Source organism: Anneissia japonica, unplaced genomic scaffold (assembly GCF_011630105.1).
Source record: "Anneissia japonica isolate Jap-2015-1 unplaced genomic scaffold, ASM1163010v1 scaffold287833_len2544123_cov190, whole genome shotgun sequence".
NCBI lineage: Eukaryota > Metazoa > Echinodermata > Crinoidea > Comatulida > Comatulidae > Anneissia > Anneissia japonica.
The window spans coordinates 372567-396228 of NW_022757233.1; the positions used below are offsets into that span (position 1 = coordinate 372567).

General features: G+C 33.1%; 1 protein-coding gene across 1 annotated transcript in view; it reads right to left on the reverse strand.

The window, feature by feature from the left end:
* Positions 1-23662, reverse strand: part of LOC117124576 (39S ribosomal protein L44, mitochondrial-like) — a 42128-nt gene that overhangs the window by 16998 nt on the left and 1468 nt on the right. The window contains exons 2-5 of the mRNA XM_033270864.1: positions 21229-21349; positions 10324-10511; positions 6092-6167; positions 1944-2028 (exon numbers count right to left, since the gene is read on the reverse strand). Coding sequence (XP_033126755.1) covers positions 1944-2028; positions 6092-6167; positions 10324-10511; positions 21229-21349 — 470 coding nt within the window. The remainder of the gene's footprint in view (positions 1-1943; positions 2029-6091; positions 6168-10323; positions 10512-21228; positions 21350-23662) is intronic.

The window sequence follows — 23662 nt, forward strand, 5'->3', positions numbered from 1 at the left end:
GTGGAACACAAAAAAATCAAATTTCAGTCTTATTTTACATTTTTTTCATTCTTAAGAATGTCTAAATTCAGTTAAACTAGCAATTCCCTATTATATTTATAAATCTTTATAACATTATACAAAAATTAGATTTTTTTTTAAAAATTGAAATTTTGCCGGGAACGGGGCTTTAACTTTAAAATTAAGGTGTTATTATGCTTTCTCTATTATTCATTGGCAATCTTTTACTTTACTTTATTAAAGTATATCAAGTTTTTATATAAAAAAAAAATAAATTAAATTTCATAGCTAAATGAAAATCTACTTGTAAAGAAAAACCATATTTCAATTGTAATCTTAATTCTCTTCAAGATCAATAACATGGGTTGCTAGGATTTTTTAATATTCATTAACGACTTCACTCATAGCAATCCATAACAGACATTAAGGATCAGAGAAAATGTATGCCTCAAATGCCAAGACTTGGACTAATCTCATTGGACTATGTATTTACTAGAATTGCCGCAGCGCTGTAAACTTTCATCGATTTACTATTTTTTTGCCATCTTTGGGGATGAAGAGCATGTGGTTAATAAAACTTCTAGCAAGAGGTTAAGAGTTCAAATACTAAAATCACTAATACGGAATCAGCCTCAAGCGAGGTGTGTTTCTTCGATTACAATTTACCTGCTAATACTCAATTTCATTGGTCGCAAGTTAAGATGTTACGGCAGAACACGCTTAAAGTAGGGTGACCATATCTGGCTTAAGATAATATTAGAAATAATAGCATCCAGCTAAAAAATTAAAATGTTGAAGATTTAGTTTCAAAGAAAAATTAGAAAAAGAAACGACACACCAAGGAAGAACTTCTCACATAACTATAAATAGATCCAAGTAAAAAAATGAGATCCATCTTGAATCTAATGACAGAATTTCATTTCAATAAGCGGTACAACCGGCTAAAAAACCACTTGGAGACCTACGTTGTAAGTGAAAAATAGCTACTCAGAATTTGCTGGCTGTGATCATTGCATTAGCCTAGTTTTGGAGTGTTAGAGTTTTTATGCTAACTACGTAAACCTTTAATACACTGTCAACTGTGTGTTTGTTATTTGTGTAATAATTTATGATGTGTCGCACTGAGCTGCTCATGTGCCGTGTAGTCTGTAACGATTACGTTACAAGCGGCGAGTCTTTGTCTATGTTTTTGGATATCAAAGGGCACGCGATTACGGACAAAAGCATAAAAATGCTCTGATGAGGGCAAGAGTTGCTTCTGCATTAAATGACAAGAGACATTAGCAAAATTATGACCTACATTAGAAAAATGTGGGGCTGCGAATTAAACGACGAGTACCTCATCTCAATGAATCATCAACTCTGATGACCACAGGTTTCTAAATTAGATTCTTATGACCTCTTAACCTATGACCTCATTTAAATGTATTGTCTAGTATACTGTATAGTATATTGTGTTGTTTATTTTGTTCAGACATGCTATTGCATGGCTTATGTGTGCTTAATGTCATAATTATTGCATCAGATAAGTTAATTGATTGACTTAACCCTCAATACTTTGAAATCTTATGCTAAAATAGTTAAACATACACAACTTCCTTTCAATTTCCTCTTACCACCATATTTTATCTTATAAATTTATTTTTCTTTTATTCTTTTTCTCACTATCCAATTTTACGCTACCCATGCACCACTCATTTTCCAACACACCACCCCATGTCAACTATACCCATTGTCCATGTAAAATATAGGTCAGCATTCCCCATCCTGTCCTATATTCCCACAGTCCTTAAAACAGCTTGTAGCCTCCATGGATTAAATGCTATTCCGAGAGATCAACCTCCCACCTGACACCATCTGTGTAGCCTACATTTTGAAAATTCATAGCATCAATATTTAAAATGGCCTAAATTGATGAAAATAAGGTGGAATGTTATTCTTACTGCAGAGAGGGTGAGATCTGGAACCCCTAATTTGCTGGAAATATGCACAATCATATCTAAGTTGACCAGGTAGTCATGAATCGTCCTGGAAAGCAATAAAAATAAAGAACATTAAAAATTATGAGTAAGAATCGTTAAAAAAAACTAATGAAGAAACATCATAGTTAATGAAAAGAAAACAGCATAAAAAATGGACTAAGAAATATAATGAAGAGTGTGACTGATATCTATGGCAATTTTTTTCTCTCTTTTGTGGGCTATGGCAACTGTTTTACTTTAAATAAACCATTTTCAACTTTAACCTATAATTACTATTTCAGCAGTCAAAATGCATGGGGTAAGGTATATAAAAGCTCACTAACATAGTTTCTATTCTAAGAAATTTATAAGCACATATATGCTGTGACATTTATTTTGTTTTATATTCTAGGAAATTACTGTAGGTTAATTCTGCATTGCTTATCTACAAGCATAGCTAATATTAATATTAGTTAAGTAAAAATATAGTTCAAAGTCACCATAGACCTAGGCTTACCCCGGTATTCTTAAAACAAACTTTAGTCGTAGTTCGAGCTAAAACTTCAAAATTACGTCATTTCGTATTCTTAAAACAAACTTCGACTAGCACTGCGACTAAATGACGCGAACCTCGACTAAAATGATATCTCTGCAGGCCGATTTTTTTAGTCAGCCTAGGGTCAGGCTAAATCGCTGACTTGAAATATTTACCCCACTAAAAACGTGTTTTCTGTAACTCACAATAAAGTGAAACAAATAAAAACGATTGTATACGCAGGTTTGATATATCTTCGGTGTGTTAAACAAGAGAGACATCAAGTTTAGCTTCCAAAAGGAGAAATTAACATGTTTCTTCCAGCCACAGCAATAGTTCCTGATTTGCACGAAATCCCCTGGCGTTGCGGTCACGTAGCTTTGCCATAACAACAACAAAGTTCTCCAAAGAAAGCAAATTTTCAGTGATTGTTCAAATTCTCTATCGTAATATGTTAAAAACTAATATAGTTATTATTATAGAAAATTAATTAAGCGAATGATGATCTATTATGAATTATGATGAAATACGTTTTTGAACCACAGACGGCAGCTTAATATTCATCCGCATTACTGGATCTCTAAAATTTTGTCTGCTTTTAAAATTAGCTCTTTTTATTGGTTAGTTTGATAGTTGTTGCTTGCCAGTCGTCTTCAGCTGAACTAAAACTGGCACTTGATTTAATCGTAGTTAAAACTTCGACTATGTTGTTTGTGAATACAAATTGAGGTTGAAGTTGCAACTAGCACTAAATGAAGTTCTAGTTCGAAGTTCGACTAAAGTTTGTTTTAAGAATACGGGCGTAAGTGTCTTAATGAGTCTTGTTAAAATTTTAAATATTTTTTGACTACAGTACTTTTACAATGAGAAGAGATGTGTCAGTTTTTCAGTCTATAAGCCCAATCACACTAGGGTCGGCCCAGGGCCAGCTTAAATACAGCCGACTGAAACAAATTTTCCGTTCACATTTAGTATTTTAAGTCGGCCCAGGGCCGCCTTACGAATGTTCACACTTCTCTTTTGGTCCGGGTCGATGAATTGCAGGACAGGAAGTTTGAGGTGATAGCATTACATGATGGTGGAACGGTAAATCACAACCTAGCAAAAACACATGGAATTTGTGCGAAACATGAACCGAATTTCAAATATTGTCCTTATACTTTTTTGATTTTTTAAGCGTAGCATTCTGCTTCATGATTATGGCGATGATAATTATTATAATAACAAAGGCCTATAATTAGCGCAGCTCGACTTTACTCTGTACAAAACCAGACTCGCGATTTTGAAAGTCCATATCTGTATATTGTAAACTGTATAGGCCTATGTAAAACTGAAGGTTGCTGTCAATGTTTGGACACAGATTGTGAATAAGTAGCATCGAGATCTATCTATTTGGCAATAATAATTATTTTCATATTAGGTTCATTCACAAAAAATTGTTGACGCTTTTTAGAACCAGCTACGCACATAACAATAATAAACGATTATTTTTTTCGGTCCTCAGGGTGACGTGAGTAGCTTCACGAACGTCGACACAAAACGCACATGGTTGGTGAGGATGATGTTCACAGAAAGTATATCGCTATACAGTGTTAGGATTTTAGTATATAAACTTGTGAAATTAATGTGTGCTATACAAAAAACGGAGTTTCTTGAGCTTGTAATAGGCCAATATATTTTTTATCTACTGGAATTCTTTAACTGTGGAAAAGAAAGTCGTCATCTGTCAAACTGCTCATGCGTAAGCTTTGTATCATGTGGTATTTCCCCATGTTTACAACTTGGTTCGTGATGCTTATGCTTCACACGGAGGCTGTGAGTAATAATTAGTTAGGCATGGAGACCTTATATATAACAACTTTTATTAAAAAACTATAGTTCAACTAAATACAATTTACTCTACAGTTTCCTTAACAATTTATTTCTCAATGGTAATTTTTCGCGCAAGTCAGTTCGAATGAATGTTGTGGTAGATAAGATGTCAAAATCGACCACAATCAGAGCGAACTTGGGCCTGCTCAGGTTCGGCTTACGTTCAGATATAAAGTTGGGTCGGCCGAGGTCCAGCATTGCGGGACCTGAGCCAACTCAAAAGTCGGACTAACTTCAGGTCGGCTCAGGGCCGGCTTAACATTTATTGATTGTTCAGACTTAAAAAATGCCGACCCTGGGCTGGCCCTGAGCCGACGTAAAGTGCGATTGGGGTCTATGGTTTCTTCTTTTACAGACCTATATTCATTTGTTTACATGTAAGACTTTTAATATATAAACATAGATGTACACTGTATTGGCTAAGTAGAGTAATCAAGTTAAAGGTATCTTAGTAAATTATACCTCCATGGTAAAACATTTTCTAAAATATTTAAAATCTCTCTAATCTCTATTTACTTTGAAGTTGATAACTTATCTGATCTTTTTAAATAAGCAAGACAATGATAATAATTGAATTTTTTGATTGACAGATAAACCGACTAATCAGCGAGCGTCATTTAGTCACGTGATCAAAAACTTTTTCTTGGACATTTTAATTTCCTTAGACAGCTGGTTGTCTACGCGAAACATATGTGAGCCTAGTCCTAGATGTCTATGCTTGGTTATAGATACCATGATTTACACGAGCAGCGCATCAGTGACTTGGCCTTTGTCGACAACGAGGTTGACTGAATACAGCTTTTTCCCTCTTCCTTTGGGAGTGAAATACAAAGGCTTTTTTAACAATTTCCCCGCCTGTTCCATGAAATAGATTTACACTATGAATATATGATTCATTTGCATACCGCCTACTGTACCCTGAATTCTCTTTCTTAAAGAAGGTTGATAGCAAAAAAAAATGTTCGTCAACTCGGTGAGTCTAGCCGCCATTGTCTAAGGTTTCCGTGACTTTGTGGGCGGGGCTTCACATCCTTGTCGACATTGCAGTACCCGCAGCTTACTTGGACTTTCAAATTGGACTTGGAATTCAACCCTGGCCATCAGGCGCAAGCTCGGTGGTCTAGAGGTATGATGCCAGGCTAGTGATCTGGAATCGTGGGTTCGAGTCCCACCCGAGAACAACTTGCGATTTTTTTCGCAGTTGTTTTCAAATGTACTGAGTATTCGGTACATTTCCACGTCAGGTAGGGAAAAAATTACACCTAGACATGTCAATTGTTTCCCTATCTTAATAAACAAATATCTAGCCAATCATATCTACACTAAATGTAAACTATATTTAAAACATATAATAAATTATTTAAAAGCAAGCCCACTGAATAATATTATGACTTTGAATATTGCTTTACTAAAATCAGGACAATACATTTGGTAGCATCAAAAATCAATTTCCTATTTATAAAAACAAAGATGAATAAAAGTTGTAACTGTGTCAGTCCGCTTTATAACAATATAAACAAAATAACAGAACTTGGCACTTTATTGTTATTCTTTAAAGTGCTGAGATCTGACATTTTTTAATATCATTTAAACATTAGTTTTTATATTTCATTATTTATCTATCAAACAAAATAGAGTGCCTATTTTAATAACATGCACTGAAAAAGAGAAAAATGAAAGAAAATGTAATTTACTTATAATAAAAACAACAAAAACATCTTACTGGATGGCTTCTTGAGGTAAGCTTGGATAAACAGATCGCAAGTAGGTCATAACGTATTCTGAGACAAATTCCATCCCTGTAAGAAAAAAAAAACATTCTGTGATAACATTTTAATAGCAATATAAAACCCCTTGTCAATATTTGATATGTTAACAATTAATAAATGGACAACCCCAGGCTAGTAGTACGAATGTTATCATATTTATGTCCTCGAGATCTACGATTTTCTGTTACTGTTATGCAAACACTGACGTGGGCTCTTTACATGAGCAGGCTGTCACATTTTTATCGCTGCATCAATCTCGTAAATGAAAAGTTAATCAGTTGAACTCAAAGTTAATCTGTTGGTTTATAAAATCAAGCAATCTTATTCATGGTACTGCTGTCAATTAATATAGTATAACCCTACAGATACCATATATTATTTTTTAAATATGTACCGTAGGAATTTTATCTGGCTTTATAAACTAATTTATTTTTACTTAATCCTGGATTACGGCAAAGTATACGGATTTATGTTAACATTTCGGCAACTGCCCCCACTAGCATTGATACCATATTCATTTTGTGATCGGGGTCTGTGTTGTCTAGTTCAGAGGTCATACAATGCAGACCAGACTACCACATTGCTACAGTAAGTGCTCAATTCCAGCCAAGGCAGCAGCCGAAACATTTAGTAAAATCATTACCTTGGCTTAATTGAGAAATATCTCAAAACTAAATTGTTAATATGAAAGTTCTAGTGATTTAGCCAGAGGCTCAGCTGGTCTGAGGCAGAGCTAGTGACAGGTTCAACTGGTCAGAGGCTATTCAATAAATACATTTGAAAATCAATGTTTCAACAACATTGTCAACCAATTAGGTCATCTGATCCTGAACTAATCTACATTAAATGATTTACAGTAATCATTAGGTCAATTACTTATTGTTAAACCTCTAACAAGTACATTATATATCAAAATCTATTCCTTATATATTTAAATTCTTTCGTTGTTGCTTAATAATGAATCAATTAAGAACTACTTTCTTTGGTCCTCAAAACTGGACTTGTACTGAAGAAACATAATTTTTTATTTTAAAATTCTGATAAAAAAATAGATAAAAATTTACATACACTAAATTAAAAAGATACAGTTTAAAACTTAATCTTATCTTTAAAATTATTGTGGGAAAAAAAATATACCAATATATTAGTACTGATCAAGTAACATGGATTAAATTACTACATAAGTAATTTGGCAAGTCAAAGTACTGTACATTGATAACTATTGCTCTATATTACTTACTATGGTTTATGTTAATCATTCTTAGCTTGTATTAGCTCTACATGGTCTATATTGATCTGTACTGATCTGGGGGGGGGGGCTTAATGATCAGTTGAGGGGCACTAATTCGCAAAATAAGGTGACTTTAGGTGACTTTTAACTACTTGACCGTGATTTCTGGGGGGATGGCTAGGTGGGTTGGTGCGATTAATTTTGGTGCGATTTTTTTTTGTTCTCTTTTGTTATCAGAGCCAAAACTCAAAACAAGAGATTTGCATTGGTCTGTTCTGTTCATCACTGACCATTATCATAATGGAATGATGCAGACTAGTGAAATTACAGCGCTGTATGTGGCTGGTCACGCATTGGTCAATCTACTAATTAGATGGTCACCAATTTGGTAGTCAGTAACTTAATAAATTATCAAATCAGTGAATATTGTGTTTCAGAATGTGTGCAAGTGAGCTGTTGCATTCTGGATATTTGACTAACAATAACAGTGATACACAGGGCATACATACATTACTTCACAAAAGCCAGGTTGATAGGCTCAACCTTTGGAAAGTACAGTACGTTAGTAATATTTTCCTATACTATAGCAAAGATTATAAAATGCAGGCCTATTAACGCCATCCAGACAGTGTCGTACAACGTGATTTGTTAAAGAGTTGGTTCTTTCTGGTTAAACTCTGACGCGATAGGTCTGCGTCGGAGACAGTCGTGTCGTGGAATATTAAACATGTTAAATAGTCTCATGATAACTAAAGACTGCGTCAAACAACGCTAACTGAGTTGGCCTTTATAGTATAGTAGCCGCAAGATTTTAGGGGTTCTACCAAACTGCCCTTCAGCAAAATCTTTCCTATTTGGAAAAGATTGTCTCCCTGTGTACTGCCTAATTTACCACCAGAAGGACCGTACTGGAAAAGACCCTGGTATTCTTAAAACGAACTTTAGCCGTAGTTCGAGCTAAAACTTCAAAATTAAGTCATTTTGTATTCTTAAAACGTATTCTAAGATTATACCTCCTCAGGCCGATTTTTTTAGTCAGCATAGGGTCAGGCTAAATCGCCAACTTGAAATATTTACCCCACTAAAAACATGCTTTTTTGTAACTTACGATAAAGTGAAATGAATAAAAACAATTGTATAAATAGGTCTGATGTATCTCCAGTGTGCTCAAGAAAAGGGACATTATGTTTAGCTTCCAAAAGGCAAAATTAACATTTTTTGCTAGCCACATGTAACAGTTCCTGATTTGTTTTAAGAATACGGGTGTAAGTCTTCATGCTTAGTGGGTTATCATTGGTGTGATTCCCGCCAAAATACTCCTATTTAAAAACACACCACTCATCCCAAATGAGCAAAAAAAATTCACTGCCTACTCTTGGATAGACCTGTACAATCACGTTAAAATTTGCCTAAGTATGAAAATTATAATAATATTTTCCTTATTTTAAAATTCAAGATATATTTGCAGTTTTCATCCCTTTACCATACAGTACCCTACATTACACACAGTATATATTTGTTGTTCTATACGCAGGCTACTGACCGATGGGAGATTTTTTGTTACATATGATATGTAGAATTGATCAGTTTTCAGTAAATGGATCTGTCCATCAACTGATCAGTAACTAAGCCAATTGGACAGCAAATTAAACAATCCATATATAGCCTGATATAGTAAAATAAATCGTTACGTATTTGTAATACTATATACAAGGGCCGTAAAGTATCAGAAAAGATTGTATCAGTGATGGAGAACAATAAAACATGTTATTCCAATAGTTTCATCTCATTTGCTTAGGCATTTTCATATTTTGTTTAGCGAACCTGCCGCCCACCAATAATGATGAGTTTTTCTTCACTTTTATTTTCCCGCCACTGCCTTGAAATATGCAAAAATAATACTGTATTTGTATATAAATATAAAGCATTTAACCATCCCATTATTACACTGTTTACATTTACCAATAACATTTTATTTTTATTTTCTCCTCCGTCTGAATGTTTTTTGGCAAAACCAAATGCTAAATTAAAAAACAATTTTATTTTCATTCTTTTTCCACCCTTTTCTGCAGATCATTAAAAAAATAAGTTCGCAAAAAAAGGAATAAAAAGTTTTGCTTTATCCATTGTTCTGGGTTTATTAACGATTAAACAGTTCTACAACAATAAAACGTGTTTATATAAAATGTTAGGTTTCACATCACTTGTGCCATAGTATCAATGCATTCTATAATGTACAACTTAAAAGTTTGAATTATGCATCTTTCTTTTGTATAATAATAACACTATAGCTCCTCTGGTTTAAGCCCACCCTCCTTGAAAACAAAATTGGGCCATTCATATTTTTTTTGGGGGGGAGGGGGAGAGGTGGGGGATAAGTGGGATATACCCAGGAATATCTTTTCAATTAAATGACAATTTTTAAGCACTGTATGCGTAATTCAATGCCAATATTTGCTATTTCTTTCTGAGAATACTTGTAAAAGTCATGGCCTCGGCATTTGTCAAAGCCTGGTAAGTAAAATAGAGCAGTGGGCTTATACAAGAGGTAGGCTTTTTTACAAGAAACTATGGTAATATAAGGAAATGTTGGATTGAGTACATCACACTACCACATAGAGAATATGGGAATTAAACTTATGATTTTTAAATAATTCTTAGAAACTAGGTTTCTGATTGGTAAACCAGCTGCATAAATCATCAGCAGTATGTCATAATAATTTGTATGATACAATAGAAGGAGAAATCTAATTAAATAAAATTTAGTTATGATTATTCTTTTTAAATGTTATTTAGTGAACCCAGATAAAAATATTTTATCATTATTATTATTAAAAATAATCACCATTTGGTCAAAAATATTATTAATAAACATATTGAGAATGAAAGATGGTGTAAAAAGGATAAGCGACAACTTCAGGTGACAAATTAGTAAATAAACACCTTCATGCTAACCTCTTGCTGCTAATCTTGAGTTGTCCTCTAAATGCAGGAGGGCAGTGTTTCCCTCGAGTCCCAATTCTCCTCGTGCAGTCTCCTCTTTCTCTATGTAGCACTTATTCGTGAAGGCTGTACGTAATGAGTCCTCCGAGAATTCTTCACCGAGCCTTTTGCCAAAAGCATATAACTCACTGCCATAATTCCTATCAAGGTAAATGGAAAATTGCTTTACAGAACTGGTTTCAAAGCTTATATTTGAAAAGTCAACTATATTAAAGCAACAGTAAATTTGATTACAGTACAGCTGGACGTCTGAACCTTACACTTTAAAATCAACTTAAATCCCCTTCCCCTAATCCACCTTAACTACACTGTATAAATCATAAATTTTATGCTTTCTGATATTCTACTTGTCTTAAAAGTTTCAAGTAAAATATACACCATACATAATAGACCGACATTAAGCAGATACATATACAGCACTTCATCAATCAAACATTTATACCAAGTATAAAAAATGTGCATATTTTCAAATGGGGAAAATCTTTGCCTGTCGGTGCAAATGAATTACCGGTAGTACGAGTCTTTTTCCAACCAGTAAGCGTAATAAAAATGTACTGCTATTTCCATATTGACAAATAAAACTGAATGAATAATTAAAACACATATTCAACTAATAATAATAAAGTTTCCTTTAGTCAATGTTTGACTATGTGTACCCATAAGAAATGAAATGATAATAGCTTTATGGTCTACCATAACAAGTAAGCTTACAAAATGACAGTTAGTATATATTTTGATATCCATCTTCTTAAAATCATTGGTTGTTCCTCAGTTTAAAAATATTGTTTTTAATTCAACTTTGAATTAAACTAAATTTAGAAATGTTAAAGACATATTTATTAGGTGTCTGGTGGCAACTTTAATAAAATGTGTATCAATATCTACATTAGCAGTAATAGTAAGAAATATACTAAAAAAAATTGAGTATTTCTTTTGGCAAAGAAAAAAAAAATGATATTACCTCGATTGAAACACCTAAGTCCTTCTGTTATAATTACTAAGTCACTAATGTGCTAAGTAGTACTTATTTCACTTGGCGTGGTGATTAATATTTTTTCTTTCTTTAAATCAATTAAGATTCAATTTTATAAATGATGTAAGCCACTTCTAGAGCTAGGATTATCGTTGACCTCTGTGATAATTAACCTATAAACCTGACCCACATGAACACAAGAAAAACGATTATAACTATTGTGGCTACTGCTGCTTACGTTTACTTATTAAAATTACTGCTATCATTATTACTGGTTATTATGATTACTGATATTACATTATTAATATTACTCTACTGTTTCTGTTATTATTATTCAATTATTACTATTAGTATTCTCTTATGTTTTTATCTGTTTATTTATTGTTATTTATTTGTCTGTCAGCATATTTGTTGTGAACAGCCTTACAGCCCATAGTTTTTATCAGAAATTCATCAAACTCGGCCACAATGTTCCTTTACTTAAGATCTAGAGCTGATTAAATTTTGAAAAGTTATGGTCAAAGGTCAAGGTCACAATCAACGTATTTGTCTACAGCCCATATTTTTAATCAGAAACTTGTCAATCTTGGCCACAATGTTTTTTTACCTAAGATCTAGAGCTGATTAAATTTTAAAGGGTCAGGGTCAACGGTCAAGGTAACAATCAACAAAAAACTATTTAAAAAAATTTATTTGTCTACAACCCATAGTTGTCATAGTGCACAAACTTGTCAAACTTGGTCACAATGTTCCATGACCAAAGATCTCAAATTATTTGAATGTTGAAGGGGAAGGGCTAAAGGTCAAGGTCACAATCAACAAAAAACAATTTTTTTAAAAACAGTTTTTATCAGAAATTTGTTAAACTTGGCCACAATGTTCCTTTACCAAAGATCTGGAGGTGACTAAATTTTGAAGGGTCAGGGTCAAAGGTTACACAAATCAATGGTGATGTTGGTAGCCTATGAGTGGATACTTACCTGGATAAACCGACATATTGCCTATTCTTTCTCACACATGAGAACACCCCTTGAAAAATAAAAGAACATTCGACTCCTGGCACCAAGCTCAAGCGGCCCTGCCACCATGCAAATTATGATGTGGGCGGAGGTGTCCACTCTCCGAGTGGCCTCTAGTTGCTAATATTTTAATGTTAACTATTATTAAATTATAAACAGTTTTACTGATAATAATATTACTGTATTGTTGTACCATTAAAACTGACTTACTGAACTCCAGGACTTTCTTTCTGGATTAGAAATTCAGAATTAAAGATGAAGTAGCAAGTACTGTACATAGCACTTTACTAAGAATATGTGTAGGTGGAGGAAGAGAGAAGAGAATAGCAGAAACAGTAGATAGATACTGTAAAAGGGGTAATTAAAGTTGTGTTGCTCTAGGAAAGCCTAAAAAGAAGGAAGATCATGAAAGGTGATTAAACAAAATAGCCAGCAAATTAAAAAAATCACATGTAGGGCTTCTAAATCAAAACATATGAAACGTTATGAAAGTACATAAGGCTCATACTGCATATGGCACCAGCATTTCTTATGAAAGATTGTGTGCTATTGTAACCTAACTTTCCAGCTAAAATGATTGTACCAAGGACAATAGTTATGTAAGGATCTCCAGTTCAATGGTTATAACTGTAGATACTCTATTTAAAAAAATGTTTATGTTCAAACTTCTATTGCTTGGTTTATATTTTGTGTGTGTATTTATATATTTATATTCTTTTAATTTTTTGTTAAATAATTTTTTATATTGTATATATTTTTGTTATGTTTAAACTGTGCCACTTTGAAAATCAGTAAAAAGAAAGGATAAATACATAAATAAATAAATAACATTTCCGTTTAAAAATCCTAACATAAAAGACATAAACTAATACTTGCACAGTATTTTGATATTCAATTTGGTATTATTACATCCCTAGTTATGCATCACTGATATAATATAAATTTACATTGTACTGAACTGAATGAAAGTAAAGCGAATGAATATAAAGTAGAACATGGTGAATTCATCACAATTAAACATAAACACAATGTTTTCAAATCTTCAAATTCAACACATACTGATTAAAATGTTGACATACTGTAATAATCTACATTAAAGTCAATCATGACATCATCATTATCATTTGCACGTAATTTTCCTATCCGCAATTTGATAAGATCCCTCCTAATTTTTGCATCTTGTGTGCAAAAAGCTGAAGTTTTACATTGTAATGAATATTTCGTTGTTAGGCCAAGCTCTGGAGAGACAGCAAACCTAACAAATCTCGCTCTATGGTGCTGGTTAACACACATGAAGCCTAGACCAGACCTAGGCAAGGCCTAGAAAGGCATACTGTATGGTTATAAGATAACAAGGTGATTGACTTATATAAGAACTAAAAAGAGAAGGAAACGCTGAAATAATTAATTAACAAATACATTTTAATCTAAGTATTAAACAAATGTCTACAATGAGTTTAGGCCTTCCTAATAACACCTAATAAACTTCATCAACCACAATCAATTTATTCATCTTTATCTTACCACAAAGAGCTGCACAGAATGTCATTGCAAGTACTTCTAGCAAATCATTCTCATACGCGTAGCTAATGCACAAGCGTAGTTATGTATTGACAACTGAGCAACCTGTAACCGCAGCAGCAGTTTGATTTTATACTGTAGCCTAAGAAAACAGGGTGACTGACTTATAAAGCAATTATTGTCAAGTTATCTCAAATCCTATGTATAGAAAAATAAGCATTAGGAGCCATTATTTCCTTTGAACAATTTTCCAGGAAATAATGTCTCCTTCGGCCTGTATTTTCTATAGGTCCTTAGAACTTGACTATAATGGCATAGATTTTCTTGAGATTCAACTTTGCAACCCCTTCCCTTAAATATTTCCCAGCAAACTCTAGTAAAACCCAAGCCTTTGTTCAACACATGCAATTGCTTGTGATGGTTGTTATTTCTATTAATCACTACAATATGAGACCCTATAATTATTACTATCACCAATTATCATTATCTAATATTACTGAAAGAACAGAGTAGAGCTTTATGGAAAAATACTGTGTAAAGAATCTTACCAGCAGCCAAAGGATGACGATCAAAATTACATTTTGTATTTTTGACTTTGTTCTTAAAATTGAAATGTATTCGTTATGAATTCTAGGAAAACCAAAAAAACAAAACTGTAGGAAATTTAATCCCAAGAGGAGTGCTGTATCAAATAACCATTATTTTTTTTACTTAAATTAATACTTTTATTGACCAATAAAAATAGCATACATAATATAATTACCAAATAGTCACATAATGGTGCACAGTAAGAGAATCAAGAAGGAGAAACAAGTGATATTCCAGGTTTTAATTTCTTTCCATCCAGTGTAAATTACATTAATAATCTTAAGAGCTGATTATCACATTTCAGTGGTAAGCTTTCATAGGCAAGTTTAGCTGTGCACGCAATAAGAACGGACTCAGACATATAATAGTGCAAGGGACAATCAACTCATGGGGGTCACACAAAACTAGGCCAATCCACTGAGAGGAGATGCTATATGTATATGTAATTAAACAAAAAATACTCATCAATTTGAATAATTGAAACAGCCCAGTGACTTCTCTAGCTCTACAAAAAAAAATTATAATAAGATCGATTATCTAATGGATTTAACGTATTGCTACATCTGCAGTTATGGTCACAGACCCACATCTCTTCTGCCGCAAATGTACATTATACATAAGGCAGAAATATGCATTTTAATATGCACTCATCATAACGTAGTTATCCTATGAATGGCATGTAGCTATAAGAATAATAGATGAAATCAAGACAAAAATGAGACATATTTTAGGAGGCAAATTTTAAGGTAAAATAGAGGCACACTTCCAGAATTAACCACATTCTAATTCATTCTGTTTGAAGGGGTGTTCTCATTTGGCGGAGAACAAGCAATTAGTCAGTTTATTCAGGAAAGTATTTATGAAGTAGACAAACTCCATTTGAGTTCTGGTACAAAAATCTTACGATGTTGCTTATTTCGGTTAATAATCCTACTGAAGGGTGTGCCAAACTTTATGGGGATATAACTGCAAGCATCTCAAAAACCTCAACACAACAAAATCTTGACTTGTTTACCATTCCTTTGAGCTGTAGCTTAGCAGTGAAAATATTTTTCGCATGGTCCTAGTCTTGGGTTCAAATCTCTAAATAAACATCACCAGTTGGTAGAACCAAGTCTTCTTGGATGAGGACATCTGACTCGTGTGCACCTTAAAAACCCATTGCATCTTTCAGAAGGGTAGGGGGTTACCCTGATATTATGGTTCATTTTAGCCCCTGTCGTTGTGGAATGATGTGAACATATAGCTCCTATAAAGCACCCATTTACAGCTGCTAGGTAGTCATGGACCATGGCCATAAGCTTTCCAGCACAATGACGCTGCAAGTTATGGGTTATTCTCCTACCTTTACCTTTACCAATCCCCATTTTGAGACATGAAATTGTATTCTATCCTGTAAATGGAGAGTCACTTGGTACAGGAAAATAGTGAAAAATAAAACAATTACATGGTTTGGTGGTTACAGTTCTGAGCCTTTCAATCTCAAGAACATGGATTCAATAGAGTATAAATTATCTTAGGCCAGTGGCACTAATATTGGTTACCATGAACATATGAAAGAGTTAAGAATCAGAATCAGTTAGTAACCATATGCTGATTATTTTCAGTTCGTAATTTGTATACTAACAGCTCAATGAGTACCATGGATGCAATTAAATTTAATTTACAAAGATTCTTTCATTAGACTATACATACCAATTGGCGTATCCACCCACCCATAATAAAGCTTGTGTCCCTTAGTCGCCTCTACATTGAAAATGTCCAGAGCAAAAATGTCACGCTCAAGTAAACATCACCTTGTATCACCATTACTGTACAACCCAGCATCCCTTCACTTAATCATCGATCTCCCACACTCCACCTTAGCACAACCCCACATTCCACATTTGCACCCCTCCCCATCATGTAAATAGGGCCTAAAGGTCTACATGTAAAAATAGCAAATTTAATAGAGAGGAGAAAGACAACTTGCTATTTCTACAAAACCACACGTTGGTTTGGGTTTCCAGGTTTTTCCCTATTTCTGCCATGAAATTGCTTACAGAAGATGAAACACTTTCAGTAGGAATTACCAATAGGCCTACGTTATACAATGTCATAAGGAAAACAATGTGTACATTGAACTTAGGGTATTTCTGTTTATGGTGTGGCCCTCGCTGTCTCTATTCCATCCTTCCTCTGCTAGTGCTATTCCCAATGATGGAATCAGAATAGACAAATTCAAAACTAATTTCCCTTCTTATAAAGTAAGTAGAAAGTTCATTCCAATTTCTTCTTACAGTCTGCCTTGATTAATATTTCTATCTACAGTATTTACTTCATTTTTTCCCCTTTGCTTACTGTATTTTAGGCTTACATTCCCATTAACACCCAAATTAACCATAAAAAATATACCTCCATGATTATCCGTACCTGTATGCGGTCTAATAAAATTATCAGATAATAGTTTTTTAATAGAAGATTCAGGTGTTGCGGAATCATAGTTTAAATACACTCACTGACATGAATATCCATAATGAAATTTTTGTAGTTCGTCACTTGTTTGTAGGATATAAGATAAATAACATTCTATAAGCTTAACAAAATCATTGCCTACTGTAAAAATAAAGTGCATGAGCCATTAGAAGCCATCTAAAGTACAGGAAAGCTAGTAGTGTTAAAAGCTGCTGCCCAATATGCTAGCAGCAAGTAGCGAGCTTAGTACCCCAGGCATAGGGCACCAGGGTTATTGGTTGGCACCAGACAATGGGTCTGGTCCCCTGGAGAGATCAATGGACTTACTGCTGTTGCAAAATATGTTATTACCATACAGGACCTGTTTACCCTTTAAAATGTCTCGCTCAAAGTATTAATAATTATTTGACATGCCTCCTTGATCTGGGGAAAAAATTAATTTATATAATGTAAAAGCCAGATATAAAAACAGATTAAGTAATACAGGTAATACCGTCCCAGCAAGGGCAAAGCTCTTTAAATGCCATTACTAGAAAATATGGGAGTTACAATAAGTTTACAGTAACATCTCCCAATTACAAACCTCCCACTTACGAACTCTTGATTTCACGAACCGAATTTGCGGCGATGACATCATTACAAACGATCATTTTTAACTACAAAAACACTATAAAATCAGGCTCCATAGGATATGTTGTAGAACTTATTTTTCTAAAAGACAGAAAAAAGTAATTTGATCAACTTGGGGAAAAACTTGTAAAAATGGGCAGTTACGCCCCTTTTCCCCCCCAGTTTTTAAATATTCAAAAATCTGTATCTCGTTCACCGTTCCCCAGTTTTTCGTCAAACAACTTTTTTCTGCCTTAGAAAAATCAGTTCTACAACATATCAAAATTTTTTTTTTCTCCGGAGTCTGACTTTAAAATGTATTTAAAAGTCTTCCAAATGAGGAAGTTGCATGGTTGCCGGGCCGCTTGTGCTTGGCGCCAGGAGTCGACTGTTCTATTATTTTCGAGGGGTGTTTCTCGAGGGAGAAAGAATAGGCAATTAGTCGGTTTATCCAGGTAAGTATTCACAAAGTAGACTAGACTAAATTGTTATATCAGCTAAGACAGAAAACATTCAAACCAATAAAGTGATATAAAACTAAGTTTAAAGCAAGAAATATCAATCGATTTCATCCGAGATGTTATTACTTGGCCTGTGCATGCTTGTTGAGGCATACTGTACAGTATTTATGTACAGTAAATTGGGGGTGCTATCCACATGGATTCGCGATCTTTATGAAAAGAATAATAACACTCGTTTTGGGCATTTGTGATCATATTTAAATTCGGAAATCACTTGAATACTTCACAGTGAGCACAGGTAATTGTGGCTTCTGTAAAGTATTATTTTGTTGCAGAAAAAAGTAAAATCCCAGTCATATTTCGTGACAAAATTTTTCTCCCATGGCAAGGCTTAGGCCTACCTAGCCCTGTACTTCGTAGCATGGCCAAGGCCTACCCTCACCACACTGAGATGCTGAAAATTTGAACTCCCTGAATTACAAATTTTCTCATACGAACCCAGTTTGGACGAAGGGGTACATAATATCTCAGATATTGTGCTGATAATTTACTTAAAATCAATACCTTTTTCAATCAGATATTTGCTGGGAAAACAAATACAATTTCTGCTTGTTTTGACTTGACTTTAAAAAAATGTAGTTAAGTAGGTACAGCTTTACAATTTATTAAATTCTTGACACTAAAACAGTACCACAATTTTTAAGAGAGATGTCACTCAATGTACCATCTGAATTCAGTTATGTCATTAAATATTCACTATGAACATCAAGGAGGAAATTAAGTATACATTCAAAAAAACTATAAGACTTCTAAGGAATTTTAAACACATTGCCCCATAATTTCGCATATTTCTATTCTGCAGATTTTATTACAAAGCTGAAAACGTTTCTAATTATCAAAAAAAAGTTGTAAATAAAAGAATATAACGTAATGTTAATGTAAATTTCTTTTTTTAACTTTTAAATCTTGCAGAGTAATTCAATTTTTTGTTTATATTCTATTATGAACAGACAATAAAGTTTCTTGAATCTTAAAAACAAACCTTAAATTTCCAAACTTATTAATTTGTCAAAGGATGATTGCTAGTAAAGAAATGACATTTAGGGTCCCCTTTTTATCACTTATTAATCACATGTCAGAATAAATGAAGACAAAAATTGATAAGATATACGTAAATGCTAACGGGGCTCACTGATGCAATTCACTTAGTAGTAATTTGTAATGTTTCTACTGCATGCTATTAAGGAAAAAGGCCGTACATTAGTTTAGATGTAATTTGATACTGAAAACAAAGAAACATGATATCATGAAACTACAAAATTATTTTTATGAGATATGGAAGTATATCTCAACTTTGGCTAACAAAAGTTCAAACAATTTTTTACAAAAATAAACCAAACCAAATTAAATATAAATGCCATAACAACTTAAATCCAAATCACACGGCACAACCATCGCAGTGTGCCCTGTATACTGTTTGTGAGGAAATGTTAATAAATCTATTATGTATACTCAGACCTGGAAAAAAATATGTTTGTGCCTCTGACCATGATAAATTGCCTCCAGCACCAAATGTTATCTGTACACTACAAAGCTCAACAGTTTATTTTTTTAAATTGTTCCCCCAAAAAACGCCTCTTGGACATTCATGCCTCCGACCGTGCACCTTTTCCAGCACTAGTTATAATATCAACTTTGGCCCACAAAATTTCGAACAATTTTCTACAAAAATAAACCAAAACAAAATAAATAAAAATGCCATAATAACTGAAATCCAAATTGCAGGGCACATCCACCACTGTACGCCCTGTAGACTGTGTTTATTAAAAATGTTAATAATTCTACTATGTTATACTTTATGCATTTGGTTTGGAAAAAAAACCGTTTTTTATGCTAGTAGTAGTGATTAAATCATTTGTCATTGAAACTTTTTTACAGCTACACTGAGGCCAGGCTGTTGACTTCTGATAAGAAATCAATCTCCCCAGAAACTAAAATGCACTATTCTAAAAGACTATGATTGAAACGGAATACAAAATGGACTGAGAACCCTACAGAATTTGTCTACAAAATCAATGACTTGCTGCTTAAAAAATGTGAATGTTTCCATTTACCTTTAAATGAGAAAACTATGTAGGTTCAACGATGTTCGGTATCAAATGCAAGTTCTTAATGTTTTTAAATGCGATGAATGAAAGCAATGCCAGAAATCTTATACATTTAGTAGAGAAACAAGTAAAGAAATACGACATAAAAAGAAAACCACTGATGAGCACTGCTTACTATTAAGTAGGTCATATCACATATGGATATCATATTAAATGCAAAGTACAAAAACATAAAAGGTAATACGTAACATTTTAAATTGTTATACTTACCTTTAAAAGGAATCAAATTTTCACAATAAATTAATATTTTATTTAAATGTTTAAAATGGTGTTTATAAGATGTTATTTTATTGTCGATGTAGGTATTGATTTCCATTGAATGTAGGTACAGCAGTACTGTAGGTGTAAAATAAATAGGAATGATAACATCAAACTCACATTATAAAAAATCATACTGTTAAAAAATATTTTACTATGATGAAATTTTCTAACAATAAATAATAATAATTAAAAAAATATCAATAATAAATCAATCAACAGACTCTTTCACTGCTGTGGTTTTTTTCTACGAGGCAAATCCAATTACAATCAGTGGCGGATTCAAGAGGGCCTAGCCCGCACTGGATCCCACTAAATTTTTTCAAAATTAAAATAAAACAGAGAAAAACAGAAAATTATATTCAAATTTAAGTATCAGGGTGCCATTTCCGGAAATCTAGAGTTGCCATAATAATAATAAATTTTCTTACCTCAGCCCAACTCAGACCCCTATCTGTCCATGGAAATCCTTCCTTGGGGCTCCCTCTATTTCAAATTCCTGGATCCACCACTGACAATTACTATGACTTTATATGACTTATTATTTCATATCAGGTAGTTATAATCTTTGTATCATTAGTTTTATTATTGCATATTTTTGTCATAGTTATGGGAGTTTAGTCTAAACTACCAACTTCTTTGGCTGGTTGCCAAACATTTATAAAAATGAAAACTGGCTAAATATTGTATGGTTAAGCTGCTTAGTTGTTTTAATCTTTATTAACACTAAAAAAGTGGTCAATAATAAAACAGAATATTGGAAAAGAATTGTATTTTAGTACAATTTTTATTTTTATAACACTTACCAGTTTTCTTGGTGGGAACGGGGCTTATTTTCTTCTTTCCCATATTTCTTTTTGATTGCGTTTATCTGTCGGTTGATATCAGCTAACATGGGTCGGAACCATCTTGCATGACAACGGGTAACTATAAGTAAAATAAGCAATAATAATATTTTCATTATTATTAAAATCCAATCTTAAATATTTCCTCTTCAAATAGCTCAACTTCTTCCTTACTTCTTCCAGCGCCGGTGACAAGTCAATTTTTTGCTTTAATAAGTGCTTTAAAAATGTGTTTTATTATTTATTATATTTTTACAATAAATGCACTTTCACCTTTTAAATGTAAATCCACACCACTTCTAATCTTTAAAATTCTCTCTAAGACCCATTCTTTCTGGCTAACTCAAACACATTCTCTTCCACTTAGGGAAAAAAAAAACAAAAAACACCTTCCTATGGATGCTAAGAACTGGAGAAATTTTAACTAATTTATACTAAACTATAAACTATAATACCGAAGAGGATTTGTTAATGATCTGAAGGACAAATAATGAGCAAAATCACTAATTCTTAAAGATTCAAGGTAAATTCAAGGTAAAACTAAACTAAATCATTAAAAAAATCAAATACAAAATTAAATGAAAATTGTTTGTACTGTATATAAAAGTTATTGTAATAAATTATTTCTAAATATATTCAGAGGAACTTACTTTAAATTTACAATTTTATTCTAGATACTTTTCTTAAAATGTTTAACTCCTAAATTGGCAGTAAAAATTTATTTGTTCTGATTGATGCATTACTAAAGGAAGTTAATACTCTTTTAACTTTTTAAATGAGCTATTCAATGTTTTGTTTAAATTTTTAAAGGGTTTTCTTCAATATGAAAGATGTTAATATCTTCAACGATACGCAAGTCTCCCAGATATTTGCACTGAATTGAGACAAGATGTGGGTTACATTACCAAGACAAGCACCTTATCCAACACGCCATAATTCTCATAAAATTATAAAATGCTAAAATACTTCCTTAGGAATAGGATTATCATTAATTGAAATTCATGATTCTAAAATATTGATAGTTTGTAGACATAGAGGAAAACTAGGTTTACAGGAGTTAGATAATTCAAGACACGGATTAAAGTAATTGGCAAGTCTTTAACATGAATACAAATAAGCAGTGGTATAGGGGAGGCTATCTAATTACCCAAGCTGTTTAAATATGTGCAATTTACCTGCCACTGTGACATACATACCAAAGAGCTTAACTAAACCTTATAAAAATGAATTAAGTCATACAAAGCTGCCCTCTAATCTAAACTTTTAATTGTGATTATATTTACATTATATATGCACAAGGGCAAAGCTTACATAATGAAAGCAAATTAATTTTTTAATGATTATATTCAGTGGCAATCCCCATTACAATTGTACAGTAAGAAGGTCACTATTACTGTAAATATCTATCAGTACCGCATGACAGATTGGTCAAGTACACACTATAGAATATAGTATTATTTGTCATTGCTATAAAGCCTGAGTATTTATTGACCCAAATATGGGGCGGACCAAATATGGGGCTGATCGAGACAACACTACAACACTACCAAAGGGGTCCAGGGGCATGCCCCGTGAACTTTTTGTTTTCTAGACGCCTGAGAATAGCCTCTGAAGTGTTTTGGGCGATCAATTTTTTCTTTTTCTTTCTTTCTTCTTTTTTTTTTTATTTCCAAAAGGTCTCACTAAATCCGCCCCTGTAATTTTATTGAAAGTTCATCTTGCGGGCCGGAAATGGCACTTTTAGGCTACGGTATGCTATCTTTTTCTTTCTTGACTGTAATCTTAAAAGTATGTTAAGTTTTATAAAATAATTACCATTCAAATAATAGCAGTTATCCTTATTCCTCTGTATCACTAATTGAATATTTACTGTATAATAATTATACTATTTCGATGTGAGTTTGCATCAGGAAGTGATGTTTTGCCCTACCTGACGTGTTATCGTACCAAATACTCTCACTCGCTTCACGGTAGAGTAACCGGAATAAGCTCCAGCCCTATGAACCCTCGTGGCTCAGCAAGGATTTACTTTACTATACCTCTAGCCATGGCAATAGAAAAACAAATTACTAATGCTCACAGCGAGAAATTAGATATATCTAATTATATGGTAACAATTGCTACGGTAAGCAAATGAGTAAAAAATGGTTTGTTTATGTTCAGTTACATGTGCTTTCACTGCCTCTTTCAAAAAGCTAAATAAATAAAATGCTTTGTTTCAAAAAATTACAGAAGAAAAACCAGTACCACTGCCCTAATTTAAAACCAGGTTTGAGATACACTTGAAGAACGTTGCACTATGGCAAGACACAAAATAATATTTAAAGAAACACATGGTCTCTTTCCAAACAAGATAGCACATCAACGATTCGAGCAGATAAACTCGTTGGCACAA